At 41.3% G+C, this 19,085-nt stretch overlaps 1 protein-coding gene across 1 annotated transcript in view; it reads right to left on the reverse strand.

Annotated features, from left to right (window-relative positions):
* The window catches only part of ROR2 (receptor tyrosine kinase like orphan receptor 2), a 146,369-nt gene extending 131,520 nt beyond the window's left edge, over positions 1-14,849 (reverse strand). Inside the window, exon 1 of the mRNA XM_082074719.1 lies at positions 14,618-14,849. Coding sequence (XP_081930845.1) covers positions 14,618-14,705 — 88 coding nt within the window. The 5' untranslated portion in view covers positions 14,706-14,849. The remainder of the gene's footprint in view (positions 1-14,617) is intronic.
* Between the last annotated feature and the right edge of the window lie 4,236 nt (positions 14,850-19,085).

Here is a 19,085-nt window from a genome sequence, read left to right on the forward strand (position 1 = left end):
ACATAACTTCCTCCTGCCTCAGTTTCCTCATTTATGGGAGAAACAAGACCATCTCACTTTTCTTGTGCAGTTTGAAAATTAACTAGCATTTAGAAAGTTCTTTCACTTAGCAACAGCACTGTCAGGAGGTGTTACTGACTCCACAAAACAAGGTATCACTAACACCTACAATGGTGTCAGTGACTTGCAACTCCCTGCTCTGTTTTATATGTTGAACACTAATGGTTACAGAAGTAGCTCAGAAATTCATACCTGGCAAGTGAAATGCCTTTCAATTCCAATTTCATGAAGTTATACTATAATCATGTAGGTCTGACTTTTTTAATATATCTTGTATTCAGGTAAAAAAAAATATATATATGTTCACTGAGATAATCTGTTTTCTTACAAACTTAAAAACTCATTATTACCTTCAGCAAACTGTTATAAATGCTAACGTAATTAACAGACTCCCACTATCAGTTTTGTACAAGAGGTAGAAGCTGCCTTCAGAACAGCACTGCTCCTCATGCGATTCAGAATACCATCAAATGAGAGACAGACAAATGTCTGTCTCCACCTATTCCAGCCTTATACCACATTGCTGTATTAATTGATAGACTCCTCTACAGACAGAGATCTCTATTTTGTCATACAATCTGTATGTGTACACAAACTTTGCAAGGCACAGGTAAACTGTTTTATTTGTGGCACTAATTACAAGAGATATATTTCGAAAGATTGTTAACCATATAAGATAACTGGTCTACAGGCAAAATAAAATGCAGAATGTTCTTATGAAACCAGGTCTTTTAAAGTTCACCTCAGTAGGCGGCTGCTGGGGTGGTAAACGGCAGAACAGTCTTTAGTAAAAACAGTTCTGTAGCACCTTAGTTCTGAACAACTCATGGTTCACGTATTTCCTTCACTCATTGTTTGCCAGATCATTAAAACCATACAATGAAACAGAAACCATCTTAATGCAAAAACACACATTAAAGTCAGGAAAACAAATCATCCTGAAGTTTTCTTTTCAGTCAGAGCTATAATCATACACATGAAAATACAGAATACAAATGGAGACTAAAGCAACTATTCTACACTACACAAAGGTCTGCCTGCCTAGATCAAAAAAGAAAAATAGGGACTCCACAAAAGTGGATGTTTAGGTAACTAAAGTTCAAGTAAAATGAAGCCTCTGAGAATCCAGTAAAAATGATTTCTGCAAAGCTGAGCTAGCACTCTAATTAAACATGGCCAAGGAATTAGTGATACAGTTTACTAATTATTTACTTATCATGTAAGTTTTAGTCTGTTATTTATTGCAAAATTCAATACATCATATATCAGGTCTGATAAAGTTTGCTGAAACAACTGGAGAGAAAAGGGCTCACATACTATTTTTTTAGTACATGTGAGAGACACAGAGACAAACCACTAGTGGTTCATACATGCAACTGAAATCCCAAACAATGATGTTTCAAAAACTTTTGGTGTTGGAGCAGTGGTTCATACAGAATTCCTTTTAAAATAACTGCATTTGCATTCCATGTCTGGGGAACATCTAGAACACAAAGACTTCTGCTGCTTTGGGTCTTAACTACTACAGTTGTAATAATCTCAAACAGCAATAAAAACTACGCAAAAATGAGGGAAATGTCTGCTGATAACACTGCTGTTGTTAAATGACAGACAACACACTCCCTAGTGAGTATCACAGATGCCAGCTTCAAATGCTTACAAGGATTTAGCACAGTATTTGATAAGCCCATCAAATGAGCCTTGAGTACTGAAAGAATGAGCTCAGGTTCTTAGGTTCCTAGTCTTCAGCTGTATTTTACAGTTTGCATGTAGAATAAAAGTAGGAATCCAAACTGGTTTCTAAATCAAAAATTTTCCTCCCTTGGATAGCTACTTGCAATTTTAATCTATTTGAAATTCTTTTCCTATAGTAGAGGTTGAATTACATGCATTTTGAGCAGTTCCAGATACTCTACTTATTTACAAGGTTACTAAAAGATTAAAATTGTTGCATTTAACTTCAACATATAATTTGAAGCTGAATTACTTTATTTGCTAGTCAAACAGCATTTTGCCCCATTCTAGAGACTAAATTAACCACAAAGCAGAGAATTCTTACCACTTCATAAATATCTTGCTAATAGCTAAACTATGACCTTGGTAAGACACTTCATCACAAAACGGAACCAAAAAAAAATCAACCAAACTCGTTTTTGCTAAAGCAGCAAAACAGACTGTAGCCTTTTCAGAAGGGAGGGGAACCATGATGGTGGTGAGAAAGATGACTAATAGTATAAATGAAAGTATTGGCTTTTCTTCTCTTGGGACTAAGGAAAAATCCTTTCAAAATTATGGTTTTAAAATAAAGACATTTGGAGGTCTCAAGCCTTGGTCTGTTTTGGACATTCATCCAAATCCCTAAACCACCACATATTTTAGAAAAACTTGGCATAAAACTTTGCACAGAAAAGCCCAAGACTGGCCTGACTCAGAATTACCAAAGAGAGTGGTTTCAGCAGTTCAAAGGAGGGAAAAAAAGGAGGGGGGAAGAACAAAATGATTGATAGATAAATAGACAGATAAAAAACACACACTAAGGACAGTGGCACAGCGAAAAGAGGAAATTAAAAAAAAAAAAATGACAAAGTGGTTGCGTACATCAGATACACGCAAAGATGAAGGAAGTCATAATTTTCTGTATTTCATAACTACAGAGTTGACCTTAAGAAAAAAATATAAGTATGTTTTTCTAAAAAAAGCAGATTCCACTATTGTTTCTACACTATTATGGCTCTCAAAGTGACAGGACTTGTAGATGGTAAAAGTGGCAATGACTTCCTTCATGTCTCTATCCACTTCGATTGTTTAAATTGGGAAAGGTATTTGAAATATCCAACCATGGCAGCAGACACAATTTCACCTCCCTTCATTTTCCTAAGTAAAACTTGCTATACAACCCATGGTGAAAAATATGACCATTGCTTACATTATATGTCCTGAAGAAGAAAAAAGTAACCACAGGTGAAGAAGGACTGCCCCAAGCACAGCATGGTGCTATGTTCAGTACCTGTTACCACCAGCCATGTTGGCCGGGCAGCAGTAGAAGTTTCTAATTCTCTGCCAGTCCATGCTTATGAGCACATTTGCCTCCCTTAAACTTGCTGCCACACATTCTCACAACCCTAATCCCATGTCCACACCTCAGACATTTATTTTTGCCATAAACTGAATCTTTGTCCACCTCCTCAGCTCATACAAATCCATCCACCCCAGCCTGCTCCCCATCTCACCCTTTCCCGGCTTTGCTCTTCCATCCCATGCAAAAAAAGTACAGATGCTGATACCAGCAGTTTTTCGGGCAACATCAATTATGAAAGAGCACGCTAATGGCTCAGTTACTCACCGAAAACCATCTGTCTGGTGGTATTTTTCCTACCTGCAATTCAGGCTTTTTTTTTTTTTTTTTCCCCAGACAGCTAGAAACAGCCACTGTAGATCACTTTGAAGTACTTCCTGTCATTGGCAAGCAACTGCAGCTTATTTGTGGATTCCTAAGATCTAAACTACTATGTAGTGGGCAAATAATCAGTCAGAAAGAAAGAAAAAATAATAAATAAATAAAAACAACAACAAAATGCTGTATGGAAAAAAAAATCATAGGAACAGAAAAGTAAAATGAAGGAAGAGGAGGGGACAATGAGAGTTTACAGGAACAGAGGACAACCCTGGAGAGACAATGAGAAGTGCACATATATATTCTTACACTACTTCTATAATTCTAAGCCAAAATCTTATTTCAGATAAATATTAATGCTTAAAATTGGAATTATATCACATGCTCCCAAATGTACAGTTGTTTTAGTTGTCTTAGTCTTGCAACATGCAACTACTCACACAATATGGGATCATAAAGAGCAAAAGAAGCAGAAAAATTTTAACCAGTGTGAGATTAAAGGATACAATTTTAATCCATTAAATTCAGACAGACATGATATTAAGATAGAAACTATCATTTGCAATAAGTTTTCTACGAGCTTTGTCTGAACTCAGAAAAAAAGAAATAACTGACTCTTTGAAAAGGTCTGAAATCTGGCTTTCAAACTGATGAACCTCATTCCCTGGTACAGTATGACAACATACCTTACCAGAGTTGCAAAACATGAAGTGAGAGAAGGACAAGTTATTTAAGAAGAAACCACAGAAGCAGAGACTCAGACACGTCACAAGTGTTTCTGCTGAGGGAAGTTTAGTTCTCAAGGACCATAATATGACAGCACCTGTCCTGCACTGAATGACAGTGTGAAGCTGAGGCATCAGCAGGAAATGAAGCTAATCATCAGTTTTTGGGAAACTGTCCCACATGACATTCTCATAGGTGAAATATGAAAAACTTATACAGAGGTTAATGCCAACTCGTTGGGAAACCATAATGAGAGTTAACTCTCAGTGCTTAACTGATACGATGGAGTTTCACAAGTTTCAGTGCTATGGATATCTCCCTTACTGAGTTCCACAGGCTACACCAGGGTGTTAGGTGTTGCCAGTGTTCTTACCTTGTCAGAAAAAATTGTATGGAGTGTGTGGGAATAAAGATGCACAAGTGAGGCAGAAGGTTTTGTGCTTAAACCATTGCACTGGTACCAAATGGGGACTTGGAAACAATTTTGCATGGAAGATCTGGAGTAGATCAGAATTTGCGCAATACCATCCTGCCACAAAACAGTCAGACATCACTCTGGGAAATAAAAACAACGTCATCTGGTAAATATAGGAAATAATACTCTTCCTTTAGCTGGAACTAGTGCAGCCTGAGCTGGAATATGCCAGTTTTGTCAGTGCACTTCAAGAAAGATGTCTTGGAGCAAATCCAATAGGGAAGAATAAACACAACCATGAGATTCAGAAAACAGGATGAGGAAAGACTGAGAAAATGAGAGGGGAAAGGGGGTGTCCAAGGAGAGATGTCTACAAGGAAACAAGGTAATTTTTGAAAAGTGTTTGTTTCAAAGTTTGAGAAACTGTTCCAGAGATCACAAGCAAAATAAAGTACCACCACAAGGTGTAGAGGAATAAACTGTAAGAGGAAATAATGCACTTAAATTACAACCAAGCATACATAAGCACCAAGCCTGCATGCTTGCCTGTGGCAGTCACTCTGTCCCTATCACCTCTTGAGAACAGATTATACCAGCTACAGGTGATTCTGTCTTGAAGAACAGATAATCCAACCTCTCAAGGCCTTTTCCAGTCCTTTTATTCCCTAATCATGCTGTGGTTACAGAAGATCTTGAGCTTCATAGAAAATGTAACAAAGATACCTGAAGAACTTCTACAAAGCCTAATAGCACAGTACTGAAATTTCACTTTTCTGTTTATTTCTAGAATCAATAAATCACATGCCAATGGCCAGCACAAAGATGACATCTCAAGTATTTCACTGATCACTAAAGACTTGTCTGCAGGAAGTTACTACATCTAGTTTACTCTGTGGTTTCACACAGAACTAGAACTTCCTAATAACTGCCTCGTTGATACAGTAGGTGTTCAGTACATGTGAGGTACCATTTTTTGCTTTTTGTAATTTTGAGTATGTGCTATGAATTGACAACTTTGCTTTCTGCAGTACTTTCCTGTACAAACACATCCTCCTGAAGTTCCAGAATCGAAAATGCTCCTAGCTTTAAACTTGGCCTTTGGATTACAAACCAGGATAACTTCTGAAATCTGCCCTTCCTAACTGCATGCTCTTGTCTTTGACTGGTACAATTCTCTTCAAAGAATTTTCTACACTTGGTATGTTCTTAAATGACACGTTGACAAAAATATGCTTCTTTTTCTCAAGAGCAACATTATCCAAAATCTTTCTAGACATAAAATTTGACAGAAATGTGGGTGGTTTTTTTTTTTCCTTGTTGCTTTGGAAACCACAGTTCATGAACTTTGTAACAGATTCTCTGTTACCTCTGTTAGGGAACAAATTTCTGAATCTTATTTCTACATTGACACACTGACAACAAGATAAATGCGAGATCAGCTTTAGAAAAACAGGTTGAATTACTATCTACCATTTCAGATATTAATATCCAAATTCACTGAGTTTGCAAAACCAAGCATAAAAAACAGACTCACCCTCTTAAGATATTTATTAACTACTGCTTCTGGTCTGGCTGGAAATACTTAAAAAAAAATCAGCTTGTTGCATTAAATTGCTTCCAGGCAGAGCTAGGACACAGTTATTTTTAACATTAAAACAACAGCAAATACATTTTCCTCATGTAGGTTTTGTTCAGATCCTGTTCAAGCTTGTAATTTTATCTACATAATACTACTTTCCTCTTTGCAAGGGATTCTGGTCTATCATGAAAGGAGTCATCACTAACCACCGCTATAGCTACAATTTTTAAAATAATTTTTAATGTTTAAGCTCACCCTTCAGCTATTGAGTTCCTAGGGTACCACAAACGATTTTTATTTCCCACTCCCCAATAAAGGAATTTCTTGTACAAACATAATCGTCTGGGTTCTCTGTTATCAACTCCTCTCCCTTTTCAATTTTATGAAATAAATGTTTCATACCCATTCTAAACCAGCATGATTTGTATTTCTCAACAGAAAGCTAAAAGATTTAAAAGAGTAACTACAGCTAGATGCTAGAAAGCTATGTTATTTTCAACTTAGAATATTCAGTTATTCAAAAATTCAAAGAGAATACTGAAAGCTTTGATAGATATTTCAAACATTTACAAAACTCTCCTTTTATTTCACTGTTTATTGTACCAAAAAGTCTCCCTTGTTTTATTAACACGTTTATTAACAGATCATTCCCTCTTACCTAGTACAAAGCAATACAAACTTTGCTGGAATCCTAAAATTCAGCTTAACTGCTGGACATTCAACTGCTCAAATACAAACAGAAGTGACAAACAGTGAGAATAACTATGTGACAACTAATTAAACACAAAGATTTTTGAGGCAGGTGAGATTTTTCTTATTTAAACAGCACAGGTTCAGCTCAGCTCTGCAGAATCTGTATCTTAGACAGCCATCAGTTATAATGGTATTGTGAAAGTGGCTCTAAAATTTCTAGCACACACAATTATGTTAATATTTCTGCATATCACACCTTCTATCTCTGAGAGTATAATCCCACAGCAACTTAAGCTGCCATGTGCTGGGGCTGCCATGTGCACTCACTCCCAGCCCTCTGGCCACCCAGCCTGGCCTCTTGCCCACCCAGTGTGGGAGCTGCTGGGGACAGGGGCTAAGTCACTTCAGGCAGCCCACCCAGCACTGCGTTGGATTCTGCAAGTATAGCTTTTGTCCAGTCAGCTCTCTGATATGCAGCTTGGGTAGTTTCACACTACTTGACAATTACACCTCAGGGTAAGTGCACCTCAAGGCAAATTTCTATAAAGAAAAATGCTTCTATAATGTAACAGCAAAATGTGGAAACCAACACACAACTAGAATCCGAACACAACTGTTACTGCATTAAATAAAATAGTATATGACATTATATTTGGGTCATCTATCTAAAATGTGTTGGCATAGTCTTCATTTGCCTTTCTATGCTTCTGGGTTTTTAAGGAGAGATAGAATTTTACTAGATACAGAAACATCGCTGCCACATTATTAGCTCTAGCATTGTTTGATTTTTTTCTATAACACAATTCTGCCACATCACTTTTCTAAACTAGAAACAACAGTAAAACCATTTGTTAACCTATCCCCCAGAATACACACTCTCTCATTTTAAATACTACTAAATCTCAGTATTCTCTTTACGTTGTGCAACTTTTTGCTAAAACTTCACAATTACTTATGCAGAAAATTTGATACTTTGTCAGGGCCTCTTAAGTTTTCAAACTGTTTTGTTTATTATTGGTTCATACAAGAGATTCACATAACCTATTTTAAAGTCACTCAGCTGTTATAGTCCTGGGCTGTCAAGTAACACTTCCCCCCTCTGCCTTTTTCTCATCTTCGTGCTCTATTCAGCAAAACTTTTGATACACTCATAAGAGTAATTTCTCATGCAAATCCAGATTAATCTGATGCATGTTCCTAGAAAAGTCCTTGGCTTTCTCTAGATGTTGTGTTCTTCTAGTGTCAGACCTTCAATTGTTCTACGTCCAAAAGAACAAACCGGTGAGGTCCCACATCACCTTCATCTTAAGGTGGCACTGCTGTGACTCAGACCTCGTGTCCCTCAGTGTGCAGCCCCTTCTGCCAGCACTGGTGATCACACAGACAACTATTGTAACACTCTCACATGGACCAGTAACAGGTGATCTCTTTATATACCTGTATCTTACTGGACATACATTGACCAGGGTTTGTCATGACTTATTGAACTGTACTGAACAGTTTGCAACATCAGACAAATTTAAGACAGAGTACACAAAGAAACAGACAGCAGTGACCAGCATGATAGTACACAACTAGCCTAACCTTTAAATGAGGAATTTCTAGAGACATCACAACAAGGAAAGATAATCTTTAGTTCTGTGGGTATCTATGGGAAGCTCCTGTGAAGCATGGAGGAAGAAACTAGGAAAGTATGTGACAGACACTGTGAGCGAAATGGAGATTAATTAATTCTGATGTTGGAAGCCACTTCATCTTAAAATAATACTTACCAGATGAACTGCTAAATGAACAACCTAGAATAGTGCTGATGAGGAAAAGGGGCAATAACCTGAAGTTACAGAATTAGATATTCATGCTGCTTGAACAAGTATCTGAACAGACCACTTAAAAGACAGAAATCTAAATTCAGTAGAGGTTTCATAGATATGACAATATACACACAGATATTTGTCTTTAAGAAAGAATATTGAACTGTTTGTTCTTTTTCTTTACAAGTTCCCCTCACCTGAAGTGGAACTAGCAAATCCAAAAGGTACTTAGACACATGTTTCCCATGTGAAATTGATGGAGAGCTCAGTGACAGTGTTTATTCAGTGACCTACAGGGACCCTATCTCATTTCCTGATTGAACTACTCACACTTTAAAACTAGCCACTGGCCAAACTGGGGGGTGGAACAGTTCGCCACTGATTTCACTTCACTGCTCCTGCAAGCAGTACCCTCACAAAAGATCTTTCAGTGGCTCTAGCAAAATCAATATAGCGGAAAGAGAAAAGGCCTTGTCTCTTTCCATCGTGCTGCTTCTCTGTTCACCTCTGCCCATGTAGTCTTCCACTCCTGCAGAATCCCTTTGCCTTATGATTACTTGCCAGCAGAGCCAGCTTGCTGGTTTAACTAAATAAGCAAAGACCTTCAGGTGCCACAACCATGCAACCTTCAGGGGATGTCATTCGGCTCTGCTCTGGAATCAGAGGGAGCAGGTGTGTAAGACCATGCTCATTCTTCAAATACCCTCTACTGAATCAGTAGTATTGTGATATCCTTACTCTTCCATCAGCTATTGTGTACCACATTTCTTCATCATCAAAGCCAGGTCTGCATTGGGACAGTTTATACAGAAAAAAAAAAAAAAAACAGAGATCATCAAAATAAACAAACACTTATTCAATCACCAAACAGTAAAACAGCCCCTTTGTTTTGTTAAGCAATGCACACTATCAATACATGTGCACAACAGCTCATGCAGATACACACAAGCTAATTTTAAACCAGGTCAGAAGCATGGAAACTCTCCGTAGCACATCCACCCTGCTTCAACAGGCTGGGCAAACTGCTCAAGCCCAGTGCTACTACCCTGTGACCTAGCCAAGCCTCGGTGGAACGCATCTACTCACCCCCATCACAATAACAGTGTACCATTAGCGAAAGGCTTTTCTGCTGCGATTTCTTGTTTTCATGGAAATTACAAAGCAGATGTGTTTGTGTTCTTAAATGAAAGCTTTTATCCACTGCCAGTCAGAAGAAAAAGTAATACTCTATAGCTAAAGGATCACCATGACTGTTTGAAAAGTCTTTTACTGCCACCAGGAAAGTCACATACAGCCATTTTTAGTTTCAAAAAAGATGACCAGCTGGCATCACTTGGAAAAGAAAGTGGAAACCTTTTCACAAACTAGTTGAAGAGGACAAACAGATACAAAGAGGTTGTTTGTGAGTCAAGTCTGTGGAGGAAAAAGGGAAAAACTATCCAGCAGGATGTTTGTAAATGAATATTGGTGTATGGCAAAGGCCTAGAAAAAGTAAATGCAAAAAGCTGGTAAGGGATATTTCACTTCAAACGACTTACACATTTAGACAAAACCAAGAGGAAAGACAGTCACTTAAATTAAAATGTTGTTTGTCCCAAATGGTTACTGGCCGTGCTGCACCGGTGGGCAGTACGAGTAACAATTAAAAGTGGGATTAACAAACAATGCATCTTCTTTCAGTGCAGCAAAACCCTGCCATTCCTTTTCTTTGAAGCTTTAACTACTTTGTAGTCACTGGATTAGAAGACTTGAGGACTTGCATACTTTCCAGACATGCTGATCCTAATGACAACTTCCTTTACAAAGCAACAGCCCCACAATGAATAAACAAACTTAAATAGCAAGCCATCCTTCGCACAGAGAACACAGTGACAGATGCTATAAATCAGATGAGTACTGTAAGTAGCATTTCTTCCCTCTGAGCAACTGCACAACACAACACGGAATATCTATAAAAAGATGTATGTATTAAAAAACAAAGGAAGTTTGCTTAATATTTTTCTTTGCCTCCATTATTCAAAGTAACACAAAGAATTCTCTCAATCAAAAGTATGATCAAAGCCTTCAGATGCTGACTGCATCTAGCTGACACTTTTATAGAATATAAAAGTTTAAGCCTCAGAAGATAAGCCATGAAGAGAACTCTACAGGTCTTCTGTATAGAAGATTCTTGTATTTATCAAACAAAACTCAGTATTTATTACTATCCTTTCCTTTTACATTTCATTTGCATTGGCTAGTGGGCTAAGTCTGTCAGTTTTCCAATTAGTGGTCAAATATGCTTCCATGCCAATGACAGTTCTGAAAGCTATTCACACCTTACACAAAGTGCAGTGAGTTTAGAAAAAAAAGATCAGCTTTCCTGCAAACAACTGGAAGCTCACTAAACAGGATTAATTTGCCTCGTCTGTCAACTGGTCCTTTTCTTCCTGCATCTTGCATTTCTATGCTGTTTACAGCAGAAAAGAGATTAAGGAGAGAACTGCAATTCCATTACAAATGCTTAACATAATCAAGACACTCAAGGGGGAAAAAACATTCAGTGGCAACCCTTGACCCAAGGATTCTTCACTGCTACACTACCTAATGATTTAATTAATGCTAGAAAAGGTCTGATTAAGGTTTGACCTAAAAATAGTTCGTGTAGTCACTTTTATTTATTAAAAGCTATATGATGGTTTATCTTATTCAAAGCTTTATTACCTTTCACCAGGTGACCTATGTACAATTTCCAGAACCGAACCTCATTTATTAGAGGGATGCACAGTTAAATCTCACGCAACATTAAAGTATTTTATAGCTTTTTGTAGTTAGGCATTTAAAGGCATTCAGAAGTAATCTATACTTGTATTCATTTATCCACTCTAAGAAATTAGGATTTTTTTCTTTATAAAATTAGGTAGAAGTTTACAAACTTCAGCGCATGAAAATCATACCAGAGTTACCATTATGTTTTCATTCCCAGACATTCTGTTGACAAAACTTTTGGTTGTGTTTTTAAATACAACATTCTACATAGTTTGCAACTCACATGAGTATAAACTTCAAGCCGATTAAATGTCCTTTCCTATTTAATAGTAAGGGGCCAAGTCTATAAACCGAGTACACCGTGCATCACCAATTTCAAAAAACTATGATCCTAATTTCTGTTGCCTCTCACTTGGTCATATTGTAAAGCAAACACTCAAAATACAGAAATAACATTTTCAAAAATAGGCGTTTAAATGAAATGTAGATTATCAAAGACTCGGTTTGCCATTAAGCAAATCTAATTAAACAGAAGAACCGCTTAACAACAGAAGTACACAAGTATTTATTGCTGGTATTATGGGCTCTCAACCACCGTGCCGCACGTTCAGTGAAGAAAATGGAGTCTCCAACTTCATGCCTGTCGAAGGATACCGAATCCACATTTTCCACAGGTAGTTGAGGCGATTATTACAAGCCCGTTTACGGGGTACCATTAAAAAATAAATAAACAAAATTTAAATCCCCAAATCCGTTTTTAATAGCAGTTTGTGATTTGAGGCTGCCTCCAATAAGGTTGAAACGGTCTCACCAAATGTGAATTGTCTCCTGACGGCACACGCAGGCACAGAGAGCAGCACCACTGCCCACAAAAGCCGACGGGGATGCGTTGCCGCGCTCCCAACTCGAGCCGCCTGAGCTCTTATTTTTTTCCCATTTTTCCGCGCTCGCCCCCCGCAAGCGGCTCCGCGCTTGGCCCGGCGGTGGCCGAGAGACCGTGTCCCCCCCGGAAGCAGCGGGGGAGCCTCCAGGAGCGCAGAAAGACGCTGGCGGTGGCAGATGCATCAGCGTCGGTGTTCACGGGCTGCAGGGTTCCAGGGGAAGGGTTGCAAGAGAAGGAAGGAAGGAAGGAAGGAAAGAATCTCCGCGGACACCCTGCAGCCTCCCTCCCGCTGCGTCCAAAATAACAGATTCAGCTGCTCGGGGAAGAGAGTGGGAACGGGGACAGAAAGCCTGGCACCTTCTTTCACAGCCCGCGGAGGATCACTGTCATCCGACCCGCGGCCCCGGAAGGAGGCGCAGCTTTCGCCAAAAATTTCCCCCCCCCGCCCCAATCCGTCGGCAGAGAGACCCCCGGAGCCCGCGACCCCGCAGGAGAGGCAGGGCAGGCCGCGCAATTTGCTAGCTGGCCCCCCTTCAAAGGGAGCAATAAAAGCACTAGGAAAAATAAACGCGACGGGAACTGACCCCGAATCCTCGAGCTGTAACACACTCGCCTCCCGCTCTCCCCCCCCGCCCCGGAAAACCCCCAGACCTCTAGCTTTCTGCTGACCCTCTCCCCTCACGGTAACACAACAAATGGCAAGACCTAGGCCCCCGGAGCTGAATAACAGGAAATATAGGCATCTGTCACCTCCCGGGGGGAGGTAAATGGATTAGCGAAAGCAACAAAGGGTAGAAAAGCCCTTTCAAACGTGCAATTGATTAACAAGTCCCCTCTAATCTGCAGCATCACTGTTTTTCCTTAAAGACATCATCGGTCTCCTCCTGCACTTCGGTGCAATTAAAGCCAGGAGAAGCGGGGAGGGGGAAGGCGCTGCTTGCCCGCCGAGCTCCCGCACTGCCCGGGTGGGGACAGCACGGGAAGGGTGACAAACCTGGCATGGAAATGGTGCCGCCTGACATCTCCTCCCTTAGTCCCTGGGCAAAAGGCCCCGGGAAGGAGTTTGTGTGCAAGGTTTATCTGCTGCAGAGGGGGAGAGAGCAATTTTCCAGATAATGGTTTCACGAAAGATCAAAGAGCTCAATCCGGCAGCTCCTACCTTCCCGGTGCATTTCACATCCCAAGGAAAACGAAAACGTTAACCCCCCCCTTTTCTGCTTTGAAAGCACCACACATCTTATGCGTGAGTGGAGAGGGAAGAAAAAAAGAGGCTTAGCAAAGTTTATGCGGCTTCTTTTGCAGGAACTGTAACTCTTTACACCACCGCGGCTCTCCAGCCCAGCATGTCCCTAAAAATCACGGCGCTCGCCTCATAGATGCCGGACAAACTGGCAACTGTTAAGGAGCCGCACTGCCGCCGCCACGGCGCAAGGTCAGATGTTAATAAAGGTAGTTTATTCAGCCATAAAAACAGTCGCGGAGTTCGCTGAACCGAGTCCTAGTGTTTCCTGAGTCTAAATGCTGACCTCCTCAGTCCCCAAGGGTCGGACAGGTATACTGAGGAAATGGGACCCTTTAGAGCTCAAAAACACACAGAAAGGGATCCCGCCGAGTCTCCATCAGCTGCAAGAGCGGCGGCTGCCCCCTCGCCCACTCAACTTTAATCCCCACCCCCTCCTCCTCGTTCCCGCTGAGATTCTGGCAACACTCAACGGCCCAAATAATAACACATTATTATAACCACTCCGAGGGGAGGGGTGGAAGGCGGGCAGAGTGAAGGAGGAGGCTCCACTCAGTGCTATCCACCCTCGGCAACAACAAAACCCCAAACTTTTCCTTTGTTTTCTCCTTCTTTTCCCCTCCCCCAGTCGCCACCAACGAGGCTCGGTGCGCTGAACCGGCGGAGGAGAGGTATGAAGCGTCCGCCGCCCCAGAGGAGCAGGAGCGGCGGGATGCGATCGGGGAAAAGGTTTTAGTCAGCCTTCCTCAGCGCAACCACCGCTGCCCTCGTCTCCTGCTATCCCCCGCCCCCTCGTAAAAGAAAGAAAGAAAAAAAAAAAAAAAGGCAAGGTCAGGTTACCATTTTGCCAAGAAGAATCAAGGAGGGGAAAAAAAAAAAAAAAAAGGAAGAAAGAAAAAGTAACCAACACCAACCACCACCTGGGGATGCTGGCGGCTCCGCCGGTCCCAAGTGAATACGTGCAACTCTCCTAGACACACGCGCAGCTTCCCCTGCCTCCCTCTACCCGCACGTCCCTTCCCGAAAAGCAGTAGCATCCTCCCCGCCAGCCGGCTTCCCGCTCCTTACCTGCGGCGCGGACGCGGAGGAGCCAGGCGGCCGCCAGCAGAGCCAAGAGACGGCCCGCCGCCCCCCGCCGCCCTGCTTCGGGGACCATGCTGCCCGCCCGGCCGGCCGCCGCGGCAGAGAGCCTGCGGGGTAGCAGCGCCTGCGGCCGCAGTGGGGTCCGGCGCCGGTGCCGCGGGGGCTCGGCGCTGCCGCAAACTTCTCCTCGGCACCGCCAAGCCGGCCCTGTGCTCCCGCTAACGGACTGTCCCCGACTGGGGGCGGAGGAAGCCGCGCTCCTTTCCCCTCCTCCTCCTCCTCCAGCATCCCAACGTCACTCGGGACAAACCCGGCAGCGGGGAGGGGAGAGGCGCGGAGGGGCGGACAGGACTGGGACCGTCCGGGCGCTCCGGCACCCTCTGCCGGGGGCAACCCCGCCGCGTGGAGCCCGCACCCGCCTTTCCCTCCGCACAGGGACAGGGGGAACTGACGACCCCCAAGGAGCCAGGCAGGGCTTGGGCCCCCTCGGAAGGGAGAGTCCTGCCCCCAGAAGCCTCTGGAGCCTCCAAGCTTCCCCAGAAGAAACCCCGATAAAACAAAAATAAGCGGGCGGGGGCGCGTCGGCCAAACGCGCGTCTCTCCTTTGCCTCCTTCCAACGCCCAGCATAATCGGCACCGCACACACCGTGAAGTGATTGAAAACAGCTACTCCTTCCCCCAAAGCGCTCAGGGGCCTCAGACCCACGGCACCTACTCCAAGACTCAAGGACCACCACGAGTGGGATGTTCCTCTATGCGCTCTACCGAGTCTCGCATGTTAGGGTGTCGAAAGTAAACTTTACGTTCCATCTTCAACAACCAGAAAATTACTCTGCTCCGAGTAAAACTTCAAAACTTTTTGCAGTTGTTTACTACCAGAAATAAGGGCGTTCTGAGGAGAATTTTAAAAAGCTTTTCAAAGTCCTTTTTAGTTTACTTTTTTTGTAGTTCAAAAAAATTAGTACTCTAAGATATTGGCAGAATTGTGAGCAGGCATCTGTTAACTATGTCGTACAAACTCCAAGAACACATAACACCTGAATTTTTGCCATATTTTCAAAGTTACAACATAACAGCAAATTTAATTGTATATCTTGCCTATAAATACAACATTCCTGTTGTTTTACACTTAATTTCTGGAGAGCTGATGCTGAATAGTGCTGAATACATACAAATTCCTTTAAGTACTCCCTCAAATCAAGCTCTGAATTCATATGCAGCGAAATTAATTTTCTATTAAATTTACTTCTTATTGCAAACAAAGGCAAACTCTACAATATACTCTTTCTTCCTACTTTTGCACGCCATTTCTTTCCTCTAGGTCTCCACTTCCATCTTGAAAATTCTCCTGGCACCTAAGGATGACAAAGGGAGGTCCTGATCCCCCTTTGGAAGGAATGTAGGACTGACTGAATTCGGTCCCTTCCCATCACAACACCACATTTTATAATCCCTTTCGTAAACATATGAAATGTAATGTAGAAGTAGTGAGGATGTTTTTTACAAGGTTCACTCTTTAGATTAAAGGCTGCTTCAGACCTTGCCTCTTTGATGGTTTGAAATACACTCCTAATATCCAGCCTGTATGTATTCATAACCAGTTTATACTCCTTATCTCTTGTGCCACTATTACATTTTCACATAAATAGCTTCCCACTTAACCTGTCTACAGTATAAATGACCAGAATGATACCTCAACCTTTATTTTGTTACACTAAAAAAGCATAAATTTTTAAATTTCTTCTGAAAAGACCAGTTCTGCATTCCCTGACCACTCTAATCCTTTTTCCCGCCACTCTGCCTACCCTTCTATCCACCCATATTTTTGGCAATCTGATTTAATCTTTCCGAAGATAGGTGGCTCAAGTTCAGCATAGTATTGGAGATGCTTCCTCTACCACACAACTTCTAATTTCCTTTCTGGTCTGAAAAGACTAACCAATACATCCTGATGATTACAGACGTTGTATGATGTGTTAGAAAAATCTACGTTCTCTTTATCATTACCAGCGTACACCTAACAGCAGAGAACTGCATTCCAATTCTATGTGTCTGGCCTCATGAATCCTCCAACCCCCTTTTTTTTGTATCTCAAGTCATCAAGACCAATTATTTCTGTAAGATACCCTGCTCCATCTTTTGTCAAGAATACCACTTGGCTCTGCATCAGCAAAACATTCTGACTGCATGCTGATGACATGTGCTAAGGCTTTTTGTGAATATGTTAAATCTGTGTTAAATATCAGAGATCAATAATGAAAAGCATCCCTCCACCTAATAGTTTGCAATTCAAAATATGGCTAAAGATATATCATGTTGCCTAACATGATATATCTTTAGTAAATAAGTTTTATTCTATTAACATCCATTATGTTAATGTTTTTCTTCTGAACTCTACTCCAGAGCTTCGTAAATTCCTGAGGCCCAACTAATAGACCTGTAGGTATCTGGATGACTTTTTCTCGCTCTTCATAAATATCATCTGCAGAGCTGAACAAAGCCTTGATCTCTGGGGAAAAGGGCAAGATCACAGAGCCACATAATGTGATACGGGAAGCATATGCGCCATGTGAGCTGAGGACAACAAAAAGACTATACACTCTTCCATTCCTCTCTAAAAAGCTGTTAACTTGCTACTGGCTATAAGTAGCCAGTGTGTATGTTACTTCCCAGTTACATGATACTGCACCTCCTTCAGTAGATGACATGGGAGCAGTGGAGAAAGAAAAAACATACCCAGGCCTGCAGTGTTCTGTCTCCTTTCCCCCATTTTTTGTTTTATTCCACAATTCTAGCAATATCTGCTGTTTAGTTGGGATGATAAGAACTCTTCTTATTAGGTGATGGGATTAGTTTTCTAATGCAGGCAATAGAACAACTCAGTGCCAAGAAGTGTGCCCAAGAAACTAAAGCAGAGACAGTACTGTGCCTTTCACAATAAAGTTTAATTGGTTAAAACCTGTAGCAGTTACCTGCCTAAAACCTTACAAGCTCTATGTTCCTCTGGAGCTTATGATTGTTCAGCTGAGTTTCTTACCTTGCAAGCACAACAGGGGATAAAACTGCTTGCATAAATTAGTCTACATTTTGAATAATCATACCAAGAAGCAGTATTTTGCTATTTTTCTGATGCTCTCAAAAAAATCTCGTAAAACAACTAAGATATGGATCCTTTAAAATTTTTTTTTAAATAGATTAGCATTCGATAGGAACTGAATTTGTGAATTATTTTCCTGACTTGGCAGGGGAAACTGGTTACGTTATGAAGGCTAAATGACTAGACTGACTTAGCTATTGAGAATTTAAGTCTCCTTCATAGCCACAAATGATTTTGTCACTGACCACAAAAACTGCCATTTCATATTTCACATTTGCAAGAAGAATCACTTGGCAGGACCGAGGTGAAGTCACTACTGTGAAGAAACCACCATACAAATTCTTCCTCTGTATTGTAAAAAAATATGTACAGTAGGCAAAGAAGCCTGGACAACTGCATGTTTCTTCTGGGTTGGTTCGCCGTACTCATGAAAGCAATTAGAGTGCTCACTTGTGTTCTGCAGCATATGGTCCCAAACTGTTTTGTCACTATTTGACAAAGAAAAAGCTGTGCGTATATTTGTTTGCATGACCATATGGTACGTGCCTGATAGGAGTAGTTGAGAGCAATGGACAAAGCTGGAATTCAGCCTAAACTTGCTTGGAAATCCCTGACAGAATCTGGATGGATTCCCTTTGCCATGTGTGTCTGCTTTCATAGTAAATATAACAAAATTAACTTTAAAGAAAACGTAAGATCAGACGTGGTTCAGACTTCAAGGTCTTAGTGTTCCTATAATCATCCTACAAGCTTAGATAAGTTCTAACTGCTGTACTGTCTTTATTCAGAAAAATCATTCTGTGCCTGATCTTTCTATTCCTATGGTGAAAGCAGCACAGAAAACATTATTGCAAACATTACCTATATGCTTCACATTTCCAGGATCAACTCCTGGGCTTTCTTCTACAACAGTAAAAGTACGTTCCACAGAATTCTGCTATGGCCCAAATCTGAAAAAGGGATTCAGACATCTAAACCAGGACTCAGCCAGGCTTCACACTCCCAAGCCCAAATCTGTAACCCCAAAATGTGCCTGTGTAATCTTGAACACCTAATTAGCTGCCTCCTGTTTGGTTTAAACATTCCTTGCACACTTTGACATATTTACATTGCCAGAGAACTGCCCCAGCCACAGCAACTTAGTGCCCAGTTCCACTGAGAGCTCCAGAAACATTTCCTAGCACAATGCTTGAGGGTCTTGATAACCTGTGCCTCATTCTGACCACCCAAACAATTTTAGTCACTGTCTTCTGAAAAACACAGCTTGGAAGAAAACCGGTGGTGGTATTCATTGGTATAGCAAATACCAGCTCAACCTATGAAGAGTTTTCTCAACGTTTGGGCTCTCAGAGAGTG

The sequence above is a fragment of the Streptopelia decaocto genome (genome assembly GCF_964273445.1).
Source record: "Streptopelia decaocto genome assembly, chromosome: Z".
Lineage (NCBI taxonomy): Eukaryota > Metazoa > Chordata > Aves > Columbiformes > Columbidae > Streptopelia > Streptopelia decaocto.